This window comes from Monomorium pharaonis, chromosome 1 (genome assembly GCF_013373865.1).
Source record: "Monomorium pharaonis isolate MP-MQ-018 chromosome 1, ASM1337386v2, whole genome shotgun sequence".
Taxonomy (NCBI): Eukaryota; Metazoa; Arthropoda; class Insecta; order Hymenoptera; family Formicidae; genus Monomorium; species Monomorium pharaonis.
The window spans coordinates 13,848,932-13,875,087 of record NC_050467.1 but is presented as its reverse complement, the minus strand read 5'-3'; the positions used below and the strand labels follow the sequence as shown (position 1 = coordinate 13,875,087).

Sequence of the window (26,156 nt, the reverse complement as noted above, 5' to 3'; positions counted from 1 at the left end):
ATCCTCATGCTTCTTGGTCACAATCGCATGCTGTCTAGCACAAGCCATGCAAGAAATGCGTGAATATCGAGTATTTACATAAAACTATTTTAACGAGTATCTTGTTTTGCGTAAAAAGTCGCAAACCCATGTGGTGCAAAAAATGCTTCGCGCGCGCGCACGCACGCACGCACACACACAAACACGGGGGTGCAAAGGGGGGCTTTGGTCCCCCTTCCGCATCTACCCCGTCCAAGTCGTTATCCCATGTACATTGTACTAAAAATCTGCAAACACATGTGAACTTTACATTGTTTGCAATGTACATGGGTTAGCGCGTATTTTTTGCATGGCTTGTGCTAGACAGAGCATGTGCTTGTGGCCAAAAGAATATGACCGCTGTGCATGCTTAAGTAAAACATACATTGTTATTTCAAACGTGGCCGTTCCAAACGTGACCATTGCGAACGTGACCGTTTCGAACGTGTGTGGAATATTAATAAACAAGAACTCAAGTTAACCTTCTATTTCCGACTGTTTACATGCGTGCGTGCTAAATCACTTTCTAGTACAGACTGACTTTCTTTCTTCCGGCGCTTCCCTTTGCGGCGTCTGCACAATCGGTGCCGTCGCGCCATCTAGTCTCGCGCTCGATACGATCGGTTGCGTTAGCCTTACACATGGCTGTTTTGAACGTGGTCATTACGAACGTGGTCATTCCGAACGTGACCATTTCGGACGTAGCCATTTCGAACGTGGGCAAATCAAACTCCGTGCAATATTTCCCGTGGCCATTCCGAATGTGGTCAAATTTACGCGTGGTCATTTCGGACGTTTCTATATAACACGAATTATCAAAACGACGTTCGTGGCAAATTAAGATAAATCGCGGATTGCGAGAAATCGCGACGTGCGGTTACGGGCGCGGAGTTTCGCAAGATTTCGCGGGGCGACGCTCTCGCGCGAGTGAGCGATGCGTGAGCGTGCGCCGGCGCGGGAGCGGTTTCGTACATGAGAGTCGTGAGGCGCCAAGGTAAGTTTCGATTGCAAAACATTGCAACGGAACTTGCTATAGAAAGATAGTGTCAGCGATGCGAGATGCCTCGGCGGAGGCCAAGACGCTTGATCTCATTCTGTATTTCGCGCTGTCACAGGGTATGGAGAACCCAGCGGGCCAAGAACGTAGGCAGGGGCCGAGACGGTCGACTCCGTCTGTGCCGTGTGCAGGAGCGGATGGCGGGTTACAAAAAGTTGACGGCCGGTAACTTTCGGCGAAGGCGAAGACGCTTCACGTTTATTAGAGCCGGTTACAATTAAAATTTAAATTAAACTTAATCTTGAAATTTTTTAGAGTGAAAATCTCACTCGAAGTATAAGGTAACCGAGTCACTTGAATTGGAATTACTTCTCACTTTTATAGAATGAATTCCTTCATTTTTTATCAAGAAGCGAATATTTTTACTTTTTATTTTGTAGAGAATGTTTTCTTGGAATAAATACGTCACTCGTAATAGAAGAGTCTTTACTGTGCCACCGCGTGTTTGCCCGCCAGATAGTGCACGGCGCCTCCGATTGGTAACTTAAAGATGCAATTTTATGATGCAAAACATGCGCAATGTGGAATTGGCCGAAAATTTGTGATTGGTGTGTCATGCCCTTGGTCTCTGGACATGGAATCGCTGCCGTTAACTCTTAGGGATTGAGTGGCACTCAGTTGGACATGGATCAAATGGACACGGTACATTTGCACACGATGTTTTTGAACATGATATCTTGCGCATTGTTCATTTGGACACGGTGCTTTTGGACACTGTTTATTCGCACACCGTTCAGTTGCACACCGCTCAGTTGCACATCGTTCACTTGCACACCGTTCAGTTGGACACGAAAAGAAACGGACACATACACACACACACACACGCGCGGGAGGGTGCAAGGGGAGGCTCTTTCCTGCAACCACCCTGTGCCCTCGGCATAGTTATTTCTTACTGTATCCAAGTGAACGGTGTGCAAATGAACAATGTGCAATTGAACGGTGTGCAAATGGTCGGGTGCAAATGAACGGTGTGCAAATAGACGGGTGCAAATGAACGGTGCGCAAAATATCGTGTTCAAAAGTACCGTGTGTAAATATGCCATGTCTATTCGAACTGTGTGCAAATGCACCGCTCCCTCGGGATTAAGTTCTGTAGAGATAACGCCGAGAGTAGTAATAAACAGATATATTTGGTTTTAACTCATTGTCAGTTGCAATTCCCAAATATTAGCTATTAAACATGTTTTTATAAGTATCAAAATCCGTCACAACAAATGATTAAGTACGATAAGACGTTACTATGAGCAATATAAATTCGTCGCTTGATTGATACACAGTTAGCCCACTCGTTCTCTTTCCGCAGTGTTTATATACACCGCTTTTTGGCTTGTTACAATGGGGATTCTTCCGCGTGGGCCTTTGCACTTGCTTAGCCAGCAATTGTTGGTTACGTACTGTCACGCGTTTCGCGTTTATATACAGCACTGAAAGCGGTGGGGCGTCGAGCAGGTATGCGAGCACTCGGGCAGACTGGAGCGTGCGCGCTCCTCCTCTCGATCTACTACTCCAAATTTTATATTTTAAAAAGTTCAACGGTCGTTCGGAACAATATTTTGAGTTCGTAGTAGTGCTGTGTCGAGCAATGGTACGGATTATAAAGGTATATAATACCTCTCTATGTACGTGCTTCTACTGAGCTGCTTCTAGCGTCAACTTCTAGCTAACAATCTATTATGGTTTAACAATTAAAAGAAATATTAATTCTATACAAGAGATGAAAAAAGCTATAATGGCAACGCTGCATCATTTTTGTTCAAGTGATAAATCTCCTCGCCACGAGAATTGTCCAATAGGCGCCGACAGCTGGTGTGAATGGCGCAAAGCTGAAGCCACAAATCAACTTGCATCTTTCAAGCATCCTGCTAAATTAATTGATAAAAATGTTCAGGAACACATTCGCCCAATCTACAAAGAGCTTTCAAATGACAAACTTTTAACGCGATGCTTAGGCGGGCACACACAAAATTTAAACGAATTTTTCAACTCGACTGTCTGGCGCATAAGCTCGAAACATCTAAATTCTGGCCAAAATGTCGTTGAAATAATTGCGTACATGACTGCAGGAATGTTTAACGAAGAATATTCTGCAGTTCTGAGTACAATACAATTCGACTTGAAAGTCGGCCAGACATGCAAGATGTTTGCGTATAACTTCGATGCACAACGGATCGAGAGGGAAAACAGGCGTCGGTCTTTTTTCAACAAGGAAGCTCGCACGGCCCGTAGACTTCAGCAAATTCACCAAATCGAGTTTTTTGAGGAAGCTGAAGGTCTACTTTATGAAGCAGGATTAGCGTATTATTGCTGTAAGTAATCGAAAATTAATATTTTTTCTGATCGAAAACTTTGAAACACGTTTTCTCGAGTTTTCATTTTTACGATTATTATAAACTGGTGGGCGTGATTGCAAGAAAAGCAAACGACCAATCGAAACAAACTAAAGCTTGTTAGCTTCAGTTTTGTATCCTCTTCTATTTAAACTAAAAAGTAGAAAAAAATTTTTTAACAACTTTTATAGCAAGTTAAAGTGATTTTTTTTAAAGCACATTTTTTTGTCAAACTTAGAGTAATTTTAAATTTCACAATTTTTTCGGGTTTTTCTTAGTTCACTTAGAAGGAAAATGTATGAAAATGAAAATTTTACTTGATTTTTCTGTTTTAGACAAAAATTACGACCTGCATCTTTCCCACCGATAGGAGACTTCAATTGCGAGGTGCTCTACAAATGTGCACCTAAATCGACTGCATTTGATTATTTCTCGTTGAAAAAAATTTTGTTATGATGTTCAAATATATGAAAATATTCCAAAAAGTTAGCTAGACTTGGTTATTTTTTTCCATCCTAAAATAATTCCCAAAAAACGCTTTTTTTAGGGCTTCTAAAGCAGGATCCCCCCTTAATCAGAAAGCGCGAAATTAACAACAAAAATAAGCAGGCGCGAAAGTAATATTAACGGTAAGCCACGGGATTGTAAGTAACGATAAGACGTGCAAGTAACAGAAATGGTGCAACGCGAAATTAACAACAATACTAAGACGCGATATTAACAAAACGGGATTAACAGTAATAACAATGACTCAAAGATACTAAAGGAGCCGGAGCCCAACGCATAATCACACGGACTACGGCACGAATGCGCGACGCACTACGATCCAACAAGCACGCGTCTCGGGCGTGCAACGGGATGGCGGCCGTGCTATCGGCCTTTTCTCGCGAGCGGATGCTCTTTCCGTCGTCACCGGGAGCCACGATCCTCAGCGGGAACTTTTCATGTCCGCGACGCTTCGATACACGAACTCTAGCCCCCATAAACTCCAGCCTCCGCGAACTGTCGACGGTCCGCCCCGCCTGGGCATCAATCGCTCTTTTTACTTTACACTAATGAGTACGTCTCCGCGTACTTCCTTGACACTAAGGAGCTCGACCCCAGCACGTGGGCGTGATCCGCCGACTCGCGAGTGACTTTACACTAAAGAATACGCAACTCAGGCAACCTCATCGACTTCCTCGTCCTTCGGGATCCCCACCAAGGCCCCTTGCTCCTTGCTGGACACAGTGTAACACGCTCAGCATTTTACTCTCGCGAGGACGGCCGGGCTGCCGAGACGTTAGCTACGACGGCTGGTACGAAAGAGAGCGATCGAGACGAGAGGTGCACAATCGCGAGTCGATGGCACTTCCCACGCAGGAATTGCGCCACTTGCCTGCGCATGGCGTCGGTCAAAAAGGGGTACGCGTTACGCGACAGCTCGCTATCAATAACGTACGTGCCCCAATTTCGCGAGGCTCTCGATCCTCTTCCCTTGCTGACAGCCTTCCAGTTTGTCGAGTCTCTCCGAAGGGGTGAAGCACAATCCCAAATGTGCACAGTAATTAACGGACACAACAGGCTGAGTGAAACGGACACAGTGTGAATCAGACAAAGTAAAGTTAATATGTATTGGCAAATTTTTAATACAATGTACATGGGTTAGCGACTTGGACATGGTGAGTGTGGGAGGGATGCTGAAGGTCATTCCTTGCACCCCCCCCCCCGTGTGTGTGTGTGTGAGTGTGCGCGCGCGCGCGCGCGCAAAGTATTCTCTGCACCACACGGGTTTGCGACTGTGTCCGTTTCGCACTGAGTTCTTTTCGCACTGTGTCCGTTTCGTAATGTATCCGTTTCGCAATATGTCCGTTTTGCAATGTGTCCGTTTCGCACTGTGTCCGTTTTGCAATGTGTCCGTTTCGCACTGTGTCCATTTTGCAATGTGTCCGTTTCGCACTGTATCCGTTTCGCAATATGTCCGTTTTGCAACGTGTCCGTTTTGCACTGTGTCCGTTTCGCAATGTGTCCATTTCGCATTGTGTCCGTTTCACTTAGCCTGCTGTGTCCGTTTATTACTGTGCGCATCTGAGACTCACTCATACGAGAGGCTTGCTATAGCTGGAGGGTCCTCTGCAGTTGCCGGATTTGTCGGTTTTTCTGCTGTGACGCCTTGTCGAGTTTTCTGCCATGCCGCTCTTTCCGCGGCTTAGGTCGAGGGTCTCCAGTCCCCGCGATACTTTCCTTGCACCCCGGCCCTATCCTCTATTTTCCTTTGCTCCGCCAAGGCCGAATTCTTCGGTTGGACAATCATTTTTATATTCTTGTAAAAAACGGAATTGGTGGATTAGTAAACTTTTAATCGGACCATATATAGTATGGTCATAGCTAAATCAGCTGTGCACATCCGGTGCGTTATTTACAAATGTTTTAATCTTGCGTTCCAGTGCAACGCAATCGTGTGACGTGATTTTGTTAACCCAAGACGTATGCCTGTGCTAGCTAATACTACGCGCCTTTCCTCCGTAGAAGAAAAAAAGAATTATTTGTATATATGTGACGGGAACGTCCGAAATGGCTACGTTCGGAATGGCTACGCGTAAATTTGACCACGTTCGAAATGGCCACGTTCAAAACGACCACGTTCGGAATGGCCACGGGAAATATTGCAGGAGATTCAATTTGCCCACGTTCCAAACGGCCACATCCGAAACGGCCACGTCCGAAATGGCCACGTTCGGAATGGCCACGTTTGAAACAACCACGTTCGAAACGGCCACGTTCGGAACGGCCACATTCGGAACGGCCACGTTCGAAATGACAACGTATGTTTTATATAATTTCCAGTACAATGCACATAAGTTAGCGACTTAGACGGAAAGCGTCCCAGATGCGCACAGTAATAAACGAACACAGCAAGCTGAGTAAAAGAGTGAGTCTCAGATGCGCACAATAATAAACGGACACAGCAAGCTGAGTGAAACGGACACAATAACAAACGGACACAATAATAAACGGACGCAGTGCGAAACGGACACAGACCAAATGCGCACAAAGCGAAACGGACACAGTGCGAAATGGACACAGACCAAATGCGCACACTGCACATGCGCACGGACCAAATGCACACACGGAAAGTCGCAAACCCATGTGATGCAGTGAATGCTTTGCACGCACGCACACACACAAACAAACAAACACACACACACACACACACACGGGATGCAAGGGGAGCCTTCGGCCCCTCTCCCGCACCAACCCCGTCCAAGTCGCTAACCTATGTGGACTTTACTCTGCTTGCAATGAACATAGATTGCATTTGGTCCGTGTGCATTTGGTCCGTGCGCATTTGGTCTGTGTCCGTTTCGCTGTGCGCATTTGGTCTGTGTCCGTTTGTTACTGTGTCCGTTTCACTCAGCCTGCTGTGTCCGTTTATTACTGTGCGCATCTGGAACTCACTCCTTAGACGGGGTGGGCCGAAAGCTCCCCTTGCACCCCCCGTTGTGTGGGGGGGGGCACAGTTACGGTGTAGAAATGTACGGTGTACAACTTTGCGGTATACAACTTTGCGGAATACAATTTGTACGGTATACAATTTATAGTGTACATTATTTTGTGTCCATTTGCAACGTATCTATCTGCACTGTGTGTCCAATTGTACTGTGTCCAAATAAAGGCTACTCGTCTTATCACGACTTATTGAAGCAGTTCAAATTTTCCGCACGGTTGCAATACCATGCAATAAAAATAATAATACTGTGCCATTCTACCCCGCCATTCCAATCTATCTGGGATTCCCCTATATAGCTCTATATTTTATATATTTTAAAAAATATTAAATTATACTCAATTTTTGTTTTCAGAAGATATTTTTCTTTTTAATAACTTTAAAAAATAAAGGAATATGAAAGAATTTTTCATATTTTAACTCTCATCCTTTTTTTCCATTTAATTTAAAAAAGATAAATCACGAATATAATAGCTTAACATCTATACGTAATAACTTATGACAAATACACTGGTCGATAAAATTAGCGCATATGAAAATTTGTGTCAAAGTTTTGCATAATTTCAAATAAGTGTAGCAAAAAATTATCGCATTTCTATTTTACAAAAAGTATTTTAAAGCTTTAACTCTCTACTTTTGAATAAATTTTGACGATATTAATTATTTTTTTTTTCACGAAACGGCACAACAATAAAGCTTGACCCGTCAAAATAAAAAAAATTTTATGCTACTTTGCTGCGTTACATCTATTGTGGGAAAAAATTGCAAAGACTTTCTGTTAGTTGCATCTTATAGCGGGATTTTTTTCCTTTATTTTGAGCGGTCGTTCATCGCTGTGCGATATTTTTTTACCGAATTGTTGAGATTTTAAGAAAAAATGGTTATTTTGATTTTCATCGCTTATTACTCGTGAATAGATCAACGTACAGCGCTCCGCAAAAAAACAATGAAAAACTGAAAGGTTGCACTTATGAATGTTAATTGATAACTTGGAAAAAGCGCTTAGGCAAATTTGACACGAAATTCCACAAGACATTAGAGGGATGCATAAACATATGAGAACGTTTATAAGCAGTAATTGATCAAAGAACGTTAGTGTTTATTATTTACTAGGGAGTAATTATACTATAAAACTTTACTTTAGCAATGTGGTTGGACTTTCTTCACGACAATATATTGAATTAAATAAAAACCGTAAAATATGCGATTTTTTACATAATCTTTGAACGCGATTTGTTAGAAAATCTACGAAAAAAGCAATAGTAATGTTTGAAAGTACGAACTTTCAGCTTTCTATTATTTTTTTGTTGAATGCTGTTAATTTTTTCACGAGTTGTAGTAAAAAAAAATTGCACAGAAATGAACGACTAGTTAAAATAAAAGGAAAAGACACCGCTGTAAGATGCAAGTAACAAAAAGTCTTCGTGATTTTTTCCACAATGCAGCAAAATTGCATAAAAATTTTTAATTCGACGGGTCAAGCTTTATCGTTGTGCCGTTTCGTGAAAAAAAGATAATCGCAAAATTCATTCTAAAGTAAAAAGTTTAAACTTTAAAATGTTTTTCAGAAAATAAAAATACGATGATGTTATACTTATTTAAAATTTTGCAAAATTTTGACACAAATTTTCGTTTGCGCTAATTTTGTTGACCATGCGTTCTTCCTCAATGCTTCAGAATCGAACATGTTTACCTTTAATTGCAAATTAGTTTTTTTAAGGAATTGAACTTCTTCCACGTGTTTCTTTTCCTCCGCTTCTCTCAATTCAGCCGATCTTTTCTCGGATTGATCATACTTGAGCCTTAATTCTGCAATCGTTCTTTCTAACTCAGTTTTTTGTAACTTTAATTCCTGGACTGTATTAATCAAATTTTCCTTGCCTTGCTCAGCCTGTAAAAGTAAGATCTTTTCTCAACAATATATCCCTTTTTTATATTATATTATATATATAATAGTATGTTAAATTTTATAGATTATGTAGTTATTATAGAATAAAAGTAACCTAGGTAGCAAGCTGTTGGATTTTGACGTTATTAATTAGTTATTTTTTGATTGACATCACATTACTTATTTAACAAAGAACAGGATGTGTCAAATTAATATGTCAGATTTATATGTTTAAAAACAAACAAATATATAATATAATATACAAAAGGGATATATAAGTTAGTGTAATAATTGGCGCAATTATAAGAATCAACTATGTATATTGCATATTTAAAGAGTGATCGCAAAAATCGCCCGTTTCGTGGACATTGAGTTTTGATACAATTTTGGTGATAAATAATTGTATATCATCAAACATTCATTCCGTAAAAATTTCGAATTGAGCATACCTTTTATTGTTGAGATATAAAGAGTTAAAGTTGATATTATTCATGAATAAAGGTTACGCTATTTTACATGTTCAACATAATTCTGATTTAAACGTCGATTTAAGGTCATGATAAATTAATCTTCTAACAGATAAACAAATCTTATCTGAAACATTTTGTTATATGAAAAATAATCTCGAGGTTTTTTGTGTTGAACGGATAAAATTGCATACCCTTCATTCGTAAATAGTGACCAATTTAACCCCTCATATCTCAGTAATAAAAGGCTCATCTGAAATGCTCAATCTGAAATTTTTAGACGATTGATGTTCCATGATGTACAATTATTTACTGCCAAAATCGACTCAAACTTGTGACAATGCACCTTGAAAGACATCGTCCCTCGGCGTGAGAGCCGATCGCCCTAATCAGGAGGTGAAAAGGCCAGCTCTCACCTAAATTCTTTTCAACGGCCGCGACCGAAGACCGAGCAAACGGCAGCATCGACGACGTCTCCCCGCGCACGCGCTTACTTCCTCCACAGGAGTAGGGAAAGCGGAGGACGGAAACGACCGAAAGCGCGACGACCGTACCCGAATTCACGCCTCCACGGGTATAAAAACCGAGGGGAATCGCGACAAGTGACAATTCTGTCATCCGCCACGATACCGTCCGTACCCGGCATCTGACAGAGAACTTCTTCGGCGAGAAACAGATTTCACGGGGTGAAGTGTCTTCGCCTCGACCAAGCATTCTTGGTAATCAGCCATCGCTATCTCAAACCTACCGTTACCCGATCATTCGAGCCATCATACCAAACGAATTTGGTAATTACGGCAACCGAACGACCGGAGCACCTCCTATCACCGGGCACTACCATATAGATAAAAGCACGTGGGGTAAAGTGTCTTTGCCTCCGCCAAAAGTACTTGGCAGCTTGAAATCTTACGTATGCCTACTCCCCCTCCGCCCGACCGGCCGTCACGAAGACGAGAGTCTCGTCCCCGATCGAGCGTACTCGATCGGCCATCACGAGATTCCCGAAAAGACCAAACCGCCGAGGCGGACCCGTAGCCCGACTCGCACGTACCCCCCACCGACCTAGCTTCCGCACTTCGCCCCGGGACCCGTGTCTACATTCACGAAGCCGCGCCCGTTTTGAAAAGCACGTAGAAGACTTACCCGACCGCTAGCGTCGCGAACAATTATGAATCGCACCATCGCGATACCGATTCGCGACTCAAGCATATACGCTTACGTAGGCCCCGCGTCTCTTTTTTACACACTTATACATAGCACACTATATTCAATTTATAATCGTCATATTACTAATATTGTCCGCGTCCTATCTAAACGTAATTATTTTTCCGTCTGGTCGCCGTTATAATAAAGGCTTGCTACGTTAATTACACAAGCACACAAAAAAAAAGTTGTTGGTCCGGCGGACTAGACTAGTCAATCCTTATGTATTTCGACTCGCTGAATCCGAATCTAAGGTCAGAATTGCAAAGTTAGCTCGCATTTCCTAACCTAAAAAAAAATTTTTTTTTAATGTTGGTCCGGCAAACCAGACTAGTTTATTCTTATGTATTTTGACCCGCTGAATCCAAATCCAAGGTCAGAATTGCTGAATTGGCTTATTTTTTCCTAACCTCAAAAAAAATTTTTTTTTAATGTTGGTCCGGCGGACCAGACTAGTTTATCCTTATGTATTTTGACCTGCTGAATCCGAATCCAAGGTCAGAATTGCAAAGTTAGCTCGCATTTCCTAACCTAAAAAAATTTTTTTTTATTTTTTTTTTTATTTCCTCTCTTCCATTCTAAATTTTTCTAAAAATTCACTTTCTTAAACAAATTCAATTCTTTCCAAAATGACATTAAACATATGAAACTATCTATTAATATACTTGATCTATTTTTCTTTTATTTTTATATATTAATAACTATATTCAATAATTAAGCCTTTATCTCACACATCTAATTCCCAAAATGCTAAATTCAATTAAACTATGTCTATGTGTTTGTTTGTGTGTTTGTGTTTTGTGTTTGTATGTGCGTATACTTTGTCTTATATGCATCCGTCCTCCTAAAACAACACTCCCTAAAAACTATGTTGGTGTATGAGTTAAATCCAAATTTGTAACACTTTTTTTTTTTAAATTCGTGCTCATAGTAGCCATCCCTGAAAAAAAAGCTAAATTTTGACACCAGTTGCATGAGGATCGGACCACAAATGATGGAGTAGTTCGCGGGCATAGACTTCAGTCATTCATACGCATATTTCTGGTTATCATTTTTTAAACAGTGTTTTAAAAAAATTCGTGCCCATAGTAGCCATCCTTTGAAAAATGCTAAATTTTGATACCAGTTGCAAGAGAATCGGACCACAAATGACGGAGTAGTTCGCGGGCATATAGACTTCAGTTATTCATTTATATCATTTTTTAAACAACCTGTTTTCGTAAAATTCGAGCCCATAATAACCATCCCCGGAAAATTTTTTAAATTTTGACACCAGTGGCATTAAGATTGGATCACAAATTACGAAGTCCGCGGACATACACACACGTGACTTATATATACAAATAAATCATTTAAACTTAATAATGCACAGATTGATAATTTAATTATATTAATTTGTACAACTTTTACTTACTTTTTACACATAAGAAACATTTTTTATACATAAGAAAACATTTATAAAGGTAATTTAAAAAATTCCATTCTTTCAACGATAAAAAACATGAAAATAAAAGTTATTGAAAGTGTTGTGGCATTAACTGATTCCTATTTTGCGTTATTATTAATCTGCAAACAAAAATATCGATACCTAAAATATCGATACATATCCAGGCAGCACAAAATATCCTCAGAATCATTTTTAATATATACAGGATATCCAAGGATCTTAATGGGATTTATTATTAAAAATATTTTTCATCCATCACGTAAAAGATTATTTTCAGTCATATTAAGCATTTTATTAGTTTGAAAATGTCAAATATTACGATTAAATAAAAATATCCTATAAATGTCTAATGGATGTCCATTGGGTATTTGATATATATGTAAGTGCTACAATTCAACTTTTCAAGGGATGTCTTTAGAACGTTTCCTGGTTTATACGATCCAAGTATGTTGACCTTATCCAAATAAATCATTATGACATTGAAGTGATGTTAAAATGAGATTGAAGTGATAAATAAATAGTGATAAAATCATGATAATATCATATTTATAATCTTATGTTATATCTGGATGAGATATCAGTAGTTAATACTATGCCGGTTCTAACCCAGAACCTCCGAGGGGGGAGCGGGTGTGCGTGGGTACTCGTAAGCGCGGGGGCATGACGTCACGCGGAGGGGGGGGGGGTCTCGCGGTGCGGAAGTGCTGACGCAGCTTTTCGAACCGGAAAAGGGAGGAGGGTCACGGTGCGGGAATTGCTGACGCAGATTTTCTGATCCGCGACCTGGGAGCGGTGAAGGAGAATCGGGGTCCGCGACCGCCGCCGCGGTGCTCGCGCTCTCCCTCTGTTGCAAATTTCTGTCTCTCTCCCGTACGCGATATCTTTCAGCAGCCATCACAGCGATGCTCGCTCGCTCGCTCTCCCTCTCCCTCTCCCTCTCCCTCTTCCTCTCCCTCTCTCTCTCTCTCTCCCTCTCTTTCTCTCTCTCTCTCTCTCTCTGCGGTGAGTACAGCGTGCGGACGCACTTTTCTTCGCTCTGTAATTTTTGCGCTTTTACTGCTGGTCTTGCCCTTCGGGGCTTTCTTTTTGCAGTTACACGGTCAAGGGCACACTTTCTTGACACTCTCCTCTTAGGTGAGTGTCCACTCATCTTTATTACACACGCTACATTAAAATTTCTGATTCGGACGCACCGTTATACTTTGGAGAACTTCTTCTGTCCTGTCATCTCCATTGGCTATCTCTTTTCTGCGCACGCGCCACCTCCGCCTGCTGCCTTTCTCTGTGCCTCATCGTGCTACCGGGTCTCTGCCTTGCCTCTGCGGCGTGTGCTCTGCGTGATTTCTGTGTCTACTGGGTGTTCAGTTTGAATCTTTATGGTTAAAATAATAACAGCGTAGTGTTAACCGTGACTGACAGCTTTCGTTTTCTACCTGTGATTGATACGCTCATCATTCTGAGTGTTAGCTGTGTAATTACTGAGTGGCTCATGCATTTTTGTAAATATACCGGGCGCTTTATATCTGCGTGATTTCTCAGTGTTTCTTCGCCTATTTGTGTGGTTTTCGGGTTTAGCTTTACACACTGTGACCGCTATCTTTCACATTGTCAAGTACAAAGAGTTTTGGGGTCATATTCAGTGCTTATCGAATTTAACTTATGTCACCCGTGTGCGCCAAGTGTAAGAAGGCGATTGCGACCGCGCTAGTTGAGTGTGTATATAAGAGATCGTTCCATCCTGGTTGTGTTAAATCCTACTCTGTTAATAAGTATGCCGATGCGTGTTGCAAGTCGCTCTCTTCATCTCTGAACCTTCCTCTTACTCCTGTGGCTGACAACAACACATCTTTCATTTTTAATACTGCCGGTATGTCTGCGTCCGTGAGTGATGACACTCGATCGCTGCCGCGGTCGCAAGCGGTGGCGGAAACCCCCATGTCTCATGCTTCCATCGGAGAGCTATTGCTTAAATTGAGTGATCAGCTAGGGGAGTCGGAGGCCAGGTTCACTGTTTTTGCGGACGAGCAGCGACGCACTAATTGCGAACTAAACGATAAATTAAATCAGCTTAACAGCATAGCGAGTAATGTAGAGCGCAACAGTCAGCGGATTGCTGCGTTGGAGCATCAATGTACTGCTCTTGCAAACGAGGTGCGTAGCCTGAAATCTGAACATAGGCCTGTATCCGATCAATCTGATAATTCGCTTATTCTTTCCGGCGTCCCAGCTACAATGCCCATCACTCCAATGGCTTGTGCTCGCAACATGTTCACGGCTCTCGAAATCCCTGAACTGTCGTGCCACATTTTGGATGCAAGAATTATTCGCAAGACTCCATCTGTGATAGCTAGCGATCGACCGTTGCCTGTTTCTGTAAATGGCTCGATTATTGTTACTTTGACCTCGCGTGCGGCTCGTGATACTGTCATAACTAAAAAGCGTGTGCGACGTGTGCTTCTTCAGAGGGACATTTGTGGTAATGACTCCGATCGTGGTGTTTACGTGAATGAGCTTCTCCCTAAAAATACATATGAGTTGCTTAAGATTACTAAAAGCATTGCCAAGGAAAAATCTTATAAGTATGTTTGGGTTATGGACGGCCATATTCGCGTTAGGCGTTCCGACGGTGAGCCGATTGTTCATATTGACTCTGAAACGGATTTGGATAGGCTCATTTGACGTGCACATCCTGTTCGCTCTTTGGCATCTGTCTCGTGTGGTGATATGGATCCCAAGCATCAGTTACGCATTGCTCAATTTAATGCAAACTCCCTTCGCGGCCATATCGATTTTATTCGATTGCATTTCAGTAGTGACTTATATCATCTTATCTCAGTCTCTGAAACTTGGCTCAACGCGAGCATTTCCGACGATCTTGTTGCCATTAATGGTTACTTCCTTATTCGCAATGATCGTATTGGCCGAATGGGTGGTGGTGTTGCTTGCTACGTCCATAAATTGCTTGGAGCTTCCATTGTTGCCATGTCTGACAGCGGTCATGTAAACGATCCGGAGTATCTAATTATCGACATTTGCTTACCGCATTACGCTTCCGTCTTGTTCGCATCCATTTACAGGAGACCCAAAGGCTGTTTCCTTCATGACTTTGTTACATCGCTTACCAGCTTCTCTCATTTGTATAAAAATATAATTATTGGAGGCGACCTTAATTGTAATCTGTTGACCAACCAAGTAGAAGCATCTTATCTACGCGATCTTATGTATAGCCTGTCTCTTTATATTGTTCACTCTGATGCCACTTTTCACACGGCTACTTCCGACTCGTGGCTTGATGTCTTGATTGTTAATGACCGAGATAAAATATTATCTTTTTCTAAATCATCATGTCCTTTTATTGCAGGCCATGACCTTCTTTCTCTCTCGTTCTCTATCAAGACTTTTATCAGCACCGAGCACTCCATTCTGCGGCGCTGTTATAGACGCATTGATAATTCTGAGTTCCTCGAGCTCCTCAATGCTAATGTTGAGAATGTTTCTGCCACACGTAATATTTTGTCCGACAATGCCATTGTTAACGAATCATGCGCAACGCTTTCTAACGTATTTTGTAATGCGCTTGATGTCTGTGCACCCGCCCGCGCTTTCGTGATCAGAAGGCCGCCGGTACGATGGCTGACTGATGATTTGAAAGGTCATCTTCGTGCTCGTAACGGTATGTACAAGCAGGCTAAGCGTTCATGCAGTCTGCTTGGTTATTTGAGATATAGACATTTTAGGAATCAGCTAAACTCCGACATTAAACAAATGCAAAAAGTGAATTCCTTGTTGACTCTCTGGACAATATTGATGATCCGGCTAAGTTATGGAGAGAGCTTGCCCGTCTTGGTCTTGTAAAGTCCACTTTGGTTTCCCCTCTTCATTTCTTTACCTTATCCCAATTAAATTCGTATTATGTCTCTGTCTCCTTCGATTCGCCATTGAGTCATTCTGACCTCAGCTCAGCCATTTCATCCTTTACCTGTCCACCCATACGCCCAGAGTTTTCATTTTCTCCTATCACTGCTAGTATGATTTATAAGCTTATTGTTGCCAGCCCCCTTCACTCTTACGCTTCTGGAGTTGACGGCATTCCTCTTTTTGTCCTACGCATTGCTTGGCCGTGCATCTCGTCCTGGCTTACAGAGCTTTTCAACAAATCGTTAAAATTCTCTTCTTTTCCTACTGCTTGGAAACGTGCTCTTATTCGTCCGCTTTCTAAAATCGGTAAACCGATGTCCCCTTCTGACACTCGACCGATAGCCAATCTGCCAGCGATGTCTAAACTCCTTGAAAGAATTGTGGTTGATCAAATGGTGGATTATTTAAACGAACATAATCTGTTTGATCCAAGGCAATCTGCATACCGCTCTAGCCATAATACACAGTCTGCTTTATTGCGTGTTTGCAAGGAGGGAATAGACGCCGGATTTGTTACCATCATGGTACTTTTTGATTTTAGTAAAGCGTTCGATACTGTTCCGTATCTTCTTCTTCTCACCAAGCTTAAAAAATACGGTTTTTCCGATGCGGTGATCATGTGGTTTCATTCATACCTCACTGGCCGTTCCCAAACGGTAATCGATGATGTTGGAGTCTGCTCAGAATGGCTTCCTACTTCCTTAGGAGTTCCTCAGGGTTCTGTGCTGGGTCCCTTATTATTCTCCCTTTTTATCAACGACATTAGCAATGCTTTGTCCTTCTCAAGCCATATGCTTTTCGCTGATGACTTGCAGATTTATCTTTCCTGCTCTCCTAAAGATATTCTGTGTGGCCTTGAATTAATATCTAGGGATGCTGAGGCTATATCTGAATATGCTGTAGTAAATGGCCTTAAATTAAATCTTACTAAGTCCAAGTCGATCATCTTTGCTAGCCATGCTTACTCCAATTATATTGACACTTCTCTTCTTCCTCCAATCACTGTCGACTCTACACCTTTGAGTTTTGTTAGTGAAGTGAAGAATCTGGGTGTAATTTTTTCCTCCAACATGTCATGGAGTAAACATGTCAGACTCTAGAAATGTTCATTTTGCCTTAAATAGGTTAAAGTTCAACAGAAACTCTCTTTCAACTGAGCTTCGAATTAAACTCGTGAGCACTCTGATACTGCCTCATATCGACTATTGCTGTTTGGTCTATCATGGACTTAGCAACGATTTAAATATCAAGTTGCAAAGACTTGTGAATTGTTGCATTAGATTCATCTTTAGTTTGAGGCGAGATGAACATATCACACCAGACGTCTTGAGTGGCTTTCCGTTGATAACAGGAGGCTGTTCTTCCTTGGTTGCCTAATTTACCGCATTCTCAATCATCAGTCCCCCTCTTATCTCAGTGAACTCTTCATTCCTCTTGATTCTTCATTAAAAAGATCTAATCGCACAATGACATCATCACATATTTTTCACATTCCTAGTCATAGAACTACTTCATATCGTAATTCCTTTCATTTATCTGCGATTTATTTCTGGCATTCTCTTCCGGACAACATTGTTTCCGCTCCCTCACTTGCGTCTTTCAAGACTCTCCTACGATCATTTCTACTAGTATCGGAGTTAGCATGATCTCTGCTGCACCATTGAAGCACGCCTGTTCGCTGTTATTTTTATTTTTATTTTTATTTTTTATTTTTTATTTTTATTTTTACTTTTATTTCTACACTTATTTGTACTTAATTTACTTTTTTTTCCCTATTTTTCGCTTACTCTTCTTGATTCTTAGTCTTGCTTATGATTCGTCCTTCTTTGCGTTATATAGTTTTAGTTTTAGTTTTAAATTAGTTTTAGTTAGATTAGATTAGATTAAGTTAACCTACCTTTGTATTCTTATGTAGCGTTTATTATTCTGCGTTTTACCTACCTTTTGTTCTTGATATTCTTTCTTTACTCCTTGTAACTTATACTTTGCCCTTTAGCCTATGCTCGGGCATAATAAATATCTCTCTCTCTCTCTCTCTTTCTCTCTCTCTCTCTCTCTCTCTCTCTCTCTCTCTCTCTCTCTCTCGTCCATACGCGATATCTCCAACCATGCAGTCTTATCATTCTCTTGCTCTTTCTTTTTCATTCGTTGCGTTCTTTCATACGCGGTCACATACATGCGTTCCCACCCATCTTATCTACGTACCTCCTATTCAGTTCTGCACACGTCATTATACCGCAAAAAAATAGGGAAAAAAGAAAATAAGTTAGAATAATTATTTATAAACTTTTTCTTCCTTTATTCCTTTTGTAACGCGTTGTATATCTATTGAACCGCTATCGAATCACATCATACAACTATCAAACCACTATTGAACTGTTATCAAACTGTATCATATAGCTATCGATCTATTATTGAACCGCTATTGAACCACTATCAAACTGCATCATACAGTTATCGAACCGTTATCGCATCGTACAGCTATCAAACCGTTATCAAACTGCATCATACAGCTATCGAACTGCATTGTATAGCTATCGAACTACTATTAAACTACATCAAACATCTACAAGGAAAGAGTAAAAATAAATATTTTATTGCGTTTTATTTTTCTTTATTTTGAAAAAATTTCGCAATTATTTTGGTATTGCGACCATCAGTTATATATTTTAAATACACAATTCTTAATATGTTTTTCAGATCGTATAGTAATACTAACATCTAGATTATTTAAAGATTCAATGTCTTCGTAATCCGCATCAAATGTCTTGATATATATCCCATTATCGGTATCGAGCATATCCGTTAACCATTCTCGTTTCTGAAGTCCCTTAACGTATACGGTAGTATTGCTGTCATTTGTATTATACACAGCAGATGTAATCAGACGTTTCGCCATGCTGTACGGTATCATCCCGTCCTTCCATTGCAATCCATGATGACAGGCAATCAACCAAGAAGTGCAAGACTTGTCGGATTTTGTAAGAACACGCCATGGCATGGAACTAGCAAAAATGTAATGAGTGAGAACTGTTCCTTTTTTTAGTATCGCCACTTTCTTTACGATAAATTTTTTATCGACAATGAATCCTTGCAGATCCACAAATGTCGGTTATGATAAGTAACTTTTCAAGACTGTACTTTAACGCTAAATATCTCAGTTTTTATCAGTTTGATGTTACATAATTTTGCGTACTACGTTGGACAACGGACAATATTCAATTACACAATCATGTAAAATGAGACAATAAGCGGTAGTACTCGCAGGAACATTTTCCTTGCAATCAAATTCTATGCGCACATCCACGGTAGCACTCTTGACAAATTCGTTTTGTCGTGAACAGTCAATGATCGCAAAAGGTCCTTTTCCCAGAAATGTGATTACATTGAGCAGTGTTTCACACTCATATCCATAATAAGATTTACCAAAACGTCGATGCATGTCATACAGAATGGCATATCTAAATTTACGAAAATCTAAATTCAAATCGTCGTATGGATAAAATTCGAAGTTTAGATAAAGTTTTACGTTGGTCAAATTACAGTCATCAAAAATTGTAGCATTTTGAGACATATTTTTTCGACCAGTCTGCAGTGCAAAGATAACGAAGCGCAGTTTCTCGAGTTGAACTGCAGTTTTGACAGCCAATGAATGTTTCGTCGTACTCTGCAGCAAAGGGTACTCGTACAGATCCCAGGAGCGAAAATTCATACTTAGACATTGTCCACTCTCCAAAGCTCGTAGCAAAGATAATTTGTTGACTTCGTTTAACGTAACATGCGGCATTCACCACTGCACTTTAAATAATTCACTTTTCGAATGAGCCGTAGAATTTCCAACGATAGAATTGTTATCGTTGCGCGCTCGTATCAAAGTCAATTCGTGACGAGCATTAACAATTACGCGTTTGTAATCCTCGCAAAAACTCAATAATGTACTAAGCGGTACGCAAAAGTTGAAGTATCCTTCCAGTAGGTTATATAAAAATTCCCATCCTGCATTCTGCATAATTACTGCTTTGTCATATGATAATGATACGTAGTTCTTGAGGGTGCTGGTTATTCCAACGTTTCTGTTACGATCAATTTCCACACCGTTGAGTTCGTATTTCATCAAACATGAACGCTACGCAATTATTTCGGAGATTTATCTCATCCTTATCCTTATCCTTACCGTCTTTCTTCTTCATCACCAATCTTCCTTCGACATAGAGAAAATTTTCACATGACAACGTGTATAAATCCTGTTGGTGTATGGGTATCCTTATTTCATCGCTGTATCCAAACGTGGTGTTGGCGTACGGATTGTACGTATGAGTCTCAATCTTGACGATGCTGTCGTCAAAGATCGGCTCACCTCCAATGTTCAAAATGTTAGACATCTTAGATATTTCGTACGACAAATCCCAATGATTTTAAAAATTCAACGTTTGACGCAATGAGTTTCTTTTTATCAAACGATCAAATATTTTTAACTGTCGTACAATTTATGTCACACAGCCGAATATTCTTGATTGGCGTAAAAATTGTGTCCTTCATCTGCTCATTCAACACGAGCATTTCACGTTATCGTCTTCGTACGTGTAATCTAATGGTAATCCCCTCTCCGCGAAAATCGAGTAATTGACCGTCCTGATCCACAATGCGAATCGTCAAATCAGTAACGCTCCGTGCGACGATTGGAAGATAAATGATCTGTGCAGGCGTTTCCGATATCTTATATCCTGGTGGTACCCTCGGTGAAAATTCATGTATCGCACTTGTCGTTGCTGTACGCACCCGCAGTCACGTTACATTTTATGCGAATAATGTTTACGCTTATGATATTTATAGGTGCATCCGATTCCTGCCACAATCGTGATTTAAGAATACGCGGTAAAAATCCCAACAGCGATCCAATGTTGTTAGGTTTAATGAAATTTATCCGATAAGCACACATAATCTCGCTCTTCATTGTGTAACGACCGTTTTTCGCGCGGAGACTTTAGCTCGTCGGAAAAAAAGTCAAGGCGAAAAAGGCTCAGAAATAGCAGAAATGCAATGGATAGCTGGACAATACACTTTATTGCTTATTTTATAGTACAGATAGGTTCGCGGATATTTACAGCGGGGGGGAATTTATATACAGATGTTGGTGAGGCGTTATGTACAATGATATCTTCGGTGATCAGTAACCGCGCGCGTGACAGCCAGCCAATCAGCTGCTTGGTACGGTGGGATGTCCGCGGCGCGCGGTGCGGCGGGTGGTGCGTGTAGCAAGCCCGACGTTCGGGTTTGGTGGCCGCCGGGCGCGCGGTGCGGAAGCGGGTGTCTCGCGTCCCGAAGCTTTCCCGTGAATTGTTGTGGCAATTCTCTGAATCGCGGCTTGGTTTTTGCGGAACGGCGTCGGCCCCGAGTACGCTCGGGGGAGACGGAGAACACTCCGTGCCGGTTACCGGGCCATGAGGATGTGGTTGGTAAGGATTCTAGCTAGCTGCCGAGAGCTCTCGGCGGAGACAGAACACGCTCTACCCCCGTTGTTTGCTTAACGAGGAAGGAAACGAGACGAGCTAGGCCGAGAACTCTCGGCGATGACGGAGAACACTCCACAATTTTCTGGCTCGTAAGGTTTAGTCTTCTCGTCGGAGCGAGTCGGACGGGATAACGAGAAGTGATCTTTATCGCTGCCGGGCGGCCTTATATATGGTCCCCGGCAGCGACTCGGGAGTCTTCGGAACTCCTCGGCCTCCTCTCGGTTACATCTCCCCTCGGACCGGGATTCTGGTTCGAGAGGAGGGAGGCGAAGCGCCTCCGAGATGCGCGTCATCTCGGTGGCGTGGAGTGCTTATTACGGGCACGCTTTGCCCGTTTCTTGGCCCGGCGGATGGTCGGCCGGGCCTCGCGGTCGCTGTTAGCCGCTTAGGAACGCGTTACAATTGTATTATTGTTGGCACGAACCACTAGTGGATATTCATTCTCTTCTTCATCTTCTTTGCGAAACGTCCTCTTTCCCGCAACATCGGAATGAGATTGTAAAATTGCGCGTTTTAAATATCTATCTATATCACGCAATTCATACGATCCTTCGGGAATTGTAATTTCCTTGTCGTCTTTGTCGTAATAAAATTTGTTATTCGACGAATTTACATTAGGTATGATATAGTATGCTTCAAAATCTGTGAGGCCGAGCTCCTAATCGCCATCGCTCAAATCTACGGCTGGAAAATAGCTTACAGCGAGGATGTTACTCTTGCCGGTTAGCGTAAACGTCAGTGACATGTTGAAACGAATATTAAATTAAATTCCGCAATGTTAGCTTTTAAATTGATTATTAACTGTTTAAAGAAAATGCAGACATAGTTGGCCGCAGTTGCTTTGATCGTAACGTTGATGAGGCGTGTGATTGTACTCGATCCGCGTTACATCTAAATATTGCACCAGTTCTTTCGGTGGTTTAAGATTGCTGAAACTATCGAAGTAGGAACGTCCCAGATGCGCACAGTAATAAACGGACACAGCAGGTTGAGTGAAACGGACGCAGACCAAATGCGCACAAACCAAATGCGCACGGACCAAACGGATACAATAACCAACAAACTTACCACATGGGTTGCGACTTTTCGGGCACTTCTACCGACGGGGTGGGCAAAGCCCTCCCTTGAACTCCGTGTGTGTGCGTGCGTGCGTGCGTGCGTGCGTATAAAGCATTCTCGGCACCACATAGGTTTGCGACTGTGCGCATTTGGTCCGTGCGCATTTGGTCTGTGTGCATTTGGTCTGTGCGCATTTGATCTGTGTGCATTTGGTCTGTGTCCGTTTCACTCAGCCTGCTGTGTCCGTTTATTATTGTGCGCATCTAGGACTCACTCATCGAAGTATATAGCGCGATTTCCTCTTTTTGCGTATGCCACTCAGTGTGTACCTGATCCTTCAACATTATCTAAATTTACAATACCGCTCTCGCTTTGATATGCTTGTGCCGTTGGTAATGCTGTACGCATAAAAATTCTTCTAAAATATGGAATGCGCATACGTTTCGCTAACTGTAGTAATTGTATGTTGGTAGTTGCACCTTTTGCATTTTTAACATTTTTTTGACGTCTTTTTTCGTCGAAACTCCTTGTCCACGCTTGTATGAAGCGAGATAAACTCCATGACCTTCCATGACACGATTATGTTTCAATTCGTCCAGGTGACGCTGCGCTGCCTTGTTATCATTCACAACCTTCGCAACTCCCGCCGCTCCACCGACCAACGACCCGAGAACGCCCAACAGCGGTAGAATGGGTAAAACACCGCCGCGTTTCTCTACCGGAAGTATTCGTTTACTCGCTCTCTTCTTTTTATCACTTTTTTTTTCAAACCCATACCGATTTTCGTCTTAGTTTTCATAGCTGCCCAAACGGCTGCTGCAGCAGCTCTTTCTCCAAAAGTCGAATCGTTCACTGTAATGCGTTTTCGCGCTTCCGCAGCGAGTATATTATCAGCTGCGTGTCTATCGGTGAGTTCGTTGCTCCGGGAGTACGCAATGTCGTGTTTGCGACACGCCGCGTCCAACGGATTAATACCCCGATCACCTCTGGCCAATCGCTTTTTCAGCCTAGTACCTGGACCGCAAAATTGATATCCTGGTATGTGCAGTTCGAAAGGAAGCGCATTTATCGCACGATTTAACAAGCCGCGACCTACCGCTGGCATTCGCGACAATTCTTTATCAACGATGCGGGGCCATCGATGTGCGTCTGGTGCTACGATTGATTGTAATGTTCGTAGCAACGACGATGGCTTCGAATCTCCGTATCAGTCTTTATATGTTCCGGAAGCCTGTCCCACACGTGTTCAATATAATTGCTACACACGCGTAGCAGAATAGGTTTCGACACGAATTTTAACTGCTCTGCACTCAAATCGAGTATATCGGAGGGATGTGAAAATATGAGAAACATTTTACATACTGAACAATTTTTTTCGGTGCGTCTCTATAAATAGATCGGTCTTATTATAATTTTTGTCAGTTTTTATCAGAGCATAGAGGGAGAAAATATGCGGTTCGTACAACATTCACCAGCAATTAAAGTAACAAATTTCGATGACAGAATAATGTCCGAAAGAAAAATACAGAGGTATGGAAACATGTTGCCGAGTTCTATACGTGGTATAATTTGCGGTCCGTCAAATTGTGGCAAGACAAACGTATTAATAAGCTTGTTGGAAAGTCCGCATGAAGTACGTTTTGAGAATGTGTATGTGTACTCGAAATCATTACAACAACCGAAATATCAATATATGGAAAATTTATTGACACCGATTGAAGAAGTTAGTTATTTTGCATTCTCCAATAACTGTGATGTCATTCAGCCGAGTGAAGCGCTTCCGAATTCCATTTTTATCTTTGATGACGTGGCGTGTGATGAGCAAAATACGATGCAATGGGGCGACACGTAGATGTCGACTGCTTCTATCTCTGTCAGACTTATACAAAGATACCGAAACATCTTATACGCGACAATGCGAATTTGCTAATTTTATTCAAGCAGGATGGTACTAATCTAAAGCATACGTACAATGATCATGTAAATACCGACATGTCTTACGAGGATTTTAGCAATTTATGTCATACTTGTTAGCAACAAAAGTATGGATTTTTAGTGATAGATAAGGATAGTGTCCTCGCCGATGGACGATATCGAAAAGGATTTAATGACTTCGCAATATCATAAAGCAGTTAGTTGTTTTCTTACGTTGACCAAGTAGCGTTTCTCAACATGGATAACACAGATAACAGTATGGATCGTGAGAAAATTGTGAAAAAGATTGCGAAAACGAGTGATTCAATTCGCAAAAAATATCGCGCTTTGAAAGCGGATAAAGTACAAGAAGAGATGGCGTTGGAGAGACACTTTAAACCCATTATCGAACCATTAAAACAGATTGTTGAAAACATCGTTGGTTATGTATCACATCCGATTAAGAATGAAACGTTCTTTTCGGGGAAGACGAATACGCAGAACTAAAACCCAAACGAAAGCGATCAAACGCTTCGTTTAACAATTCTATAATGACTTCTACTCCTGTTAAAAAAATGAGACGATCAAAAACTGTATAATAATCAACTAATTTGAATAAAACACCGCAAATATTACATGATAGTGATTTATCATACAGTCACGTACCTTCTGTCGAAGACGTTTTTGAAATCGCAGTCAATGAACCGCTTGTGACGTCTATTCAACAACTGCTGGAAACGCGAAAGGGACTTGAAAAGTTACACACGCACTATGGTCCATTAGGTCAAAAATATTGTTACGCTTCTACCTGTTTGATCGGTCAGCTGTTCTGACCGATCGATATATTGATTTTCCCGGGAGGAGCATTGTCAACTGTCGTCAGCTTGACAACGCCGATAAAACAGCGAGTTAAATCTCGATCTCGCGCTCGAGTAGACGTGTATTGCCTGTCTCAAAATAAAACGCTTGTTTATTAAGAGAGAGAGTGTTTTATTCATTTCCGCGAACGTGCGTGTAACAATATATAAGAGCTGTTCTGAGCGATAAAAAGCCAGTTATCATAAATACTATTTACGGAGTTTATTTCACCGACTATGGAACGATGCTCGGCGATAAACGCATCGACATTCATAAGAATGATAACATAGTCATAGATGGTAAAATATACGCGGGAACGCCTGATCTGTACAAATTAATTTTCATAAAAATGCCCAATATGTACACGAATAATGACCTGCAGAATTATAAAAACATGCTATTGGCGACAAATGCATATAGACGCGGGCATATTGTACATAATCAAGTAATGGGCAACAAAGGGTCTAAATATAAAAATATAATTGCGCCCTTAGTAACAGACGCAAAAGTTGGACAAGGTATACCGAGCGCTATTACATTAAATGATAACAAGATCGATTACGTTCATTGGGATGATCCCAACGAGCTTGTGGATCGCCTTCGATTGCTCGAGGCCTCACACCAGACAGGACACAATGCTCACGACAACAAGATTCTATCAATTATCGAGGAACTTCGCGAGGCTGGTTTTATTATAAATTAAAACTGCGTGAAACAAATCATTTAGTCAACATCGAAATGTCAATCAACAAGTTTGGAACATCGCTTGGAAGAGAAGGAACCATACTATCAATGGAGCGGATTAGTCAGAAATTACTTGCGCTCTTTGCATAGTTGTCACTGATTTTGATCGCACAAGATTCGACGTTTAGCGTTACCTGTAGACGATAGTGATGCAGCCAATAAACAATACGTGCAGCAAACCGTGAAAATTTTTAAGGATCGACAGGATGAAATCGAGAGGAAGATTGAGACATTTCAAAGTAAGGTGAAAATTACA

General features: G+C 41.5%; 1 protein-coding gene across 1 annotated transcript in view; it reads right to left on the bottom strand.

Annotated features, from left to right (window-relative positions):
• LOC105828776 (33 kDa inner dynein arm light chain, axonemal) overlaps positions 1-26,156 on the bottom strand; it is a 170,124-nt gene that overhangs the window by 23,051 nt on the left and 120,917 nt on the right. The window contains exon 5 of the mRNA XM_036283927.1: positions 8,583-8,780. Coding sequence (XP_036139820.1) covers positions 8,583-8,780 — 198 coding nt within the window. The remainder of the gene's footprint in view (positions 1-8,582; positions 8,781-26,156) is intronic.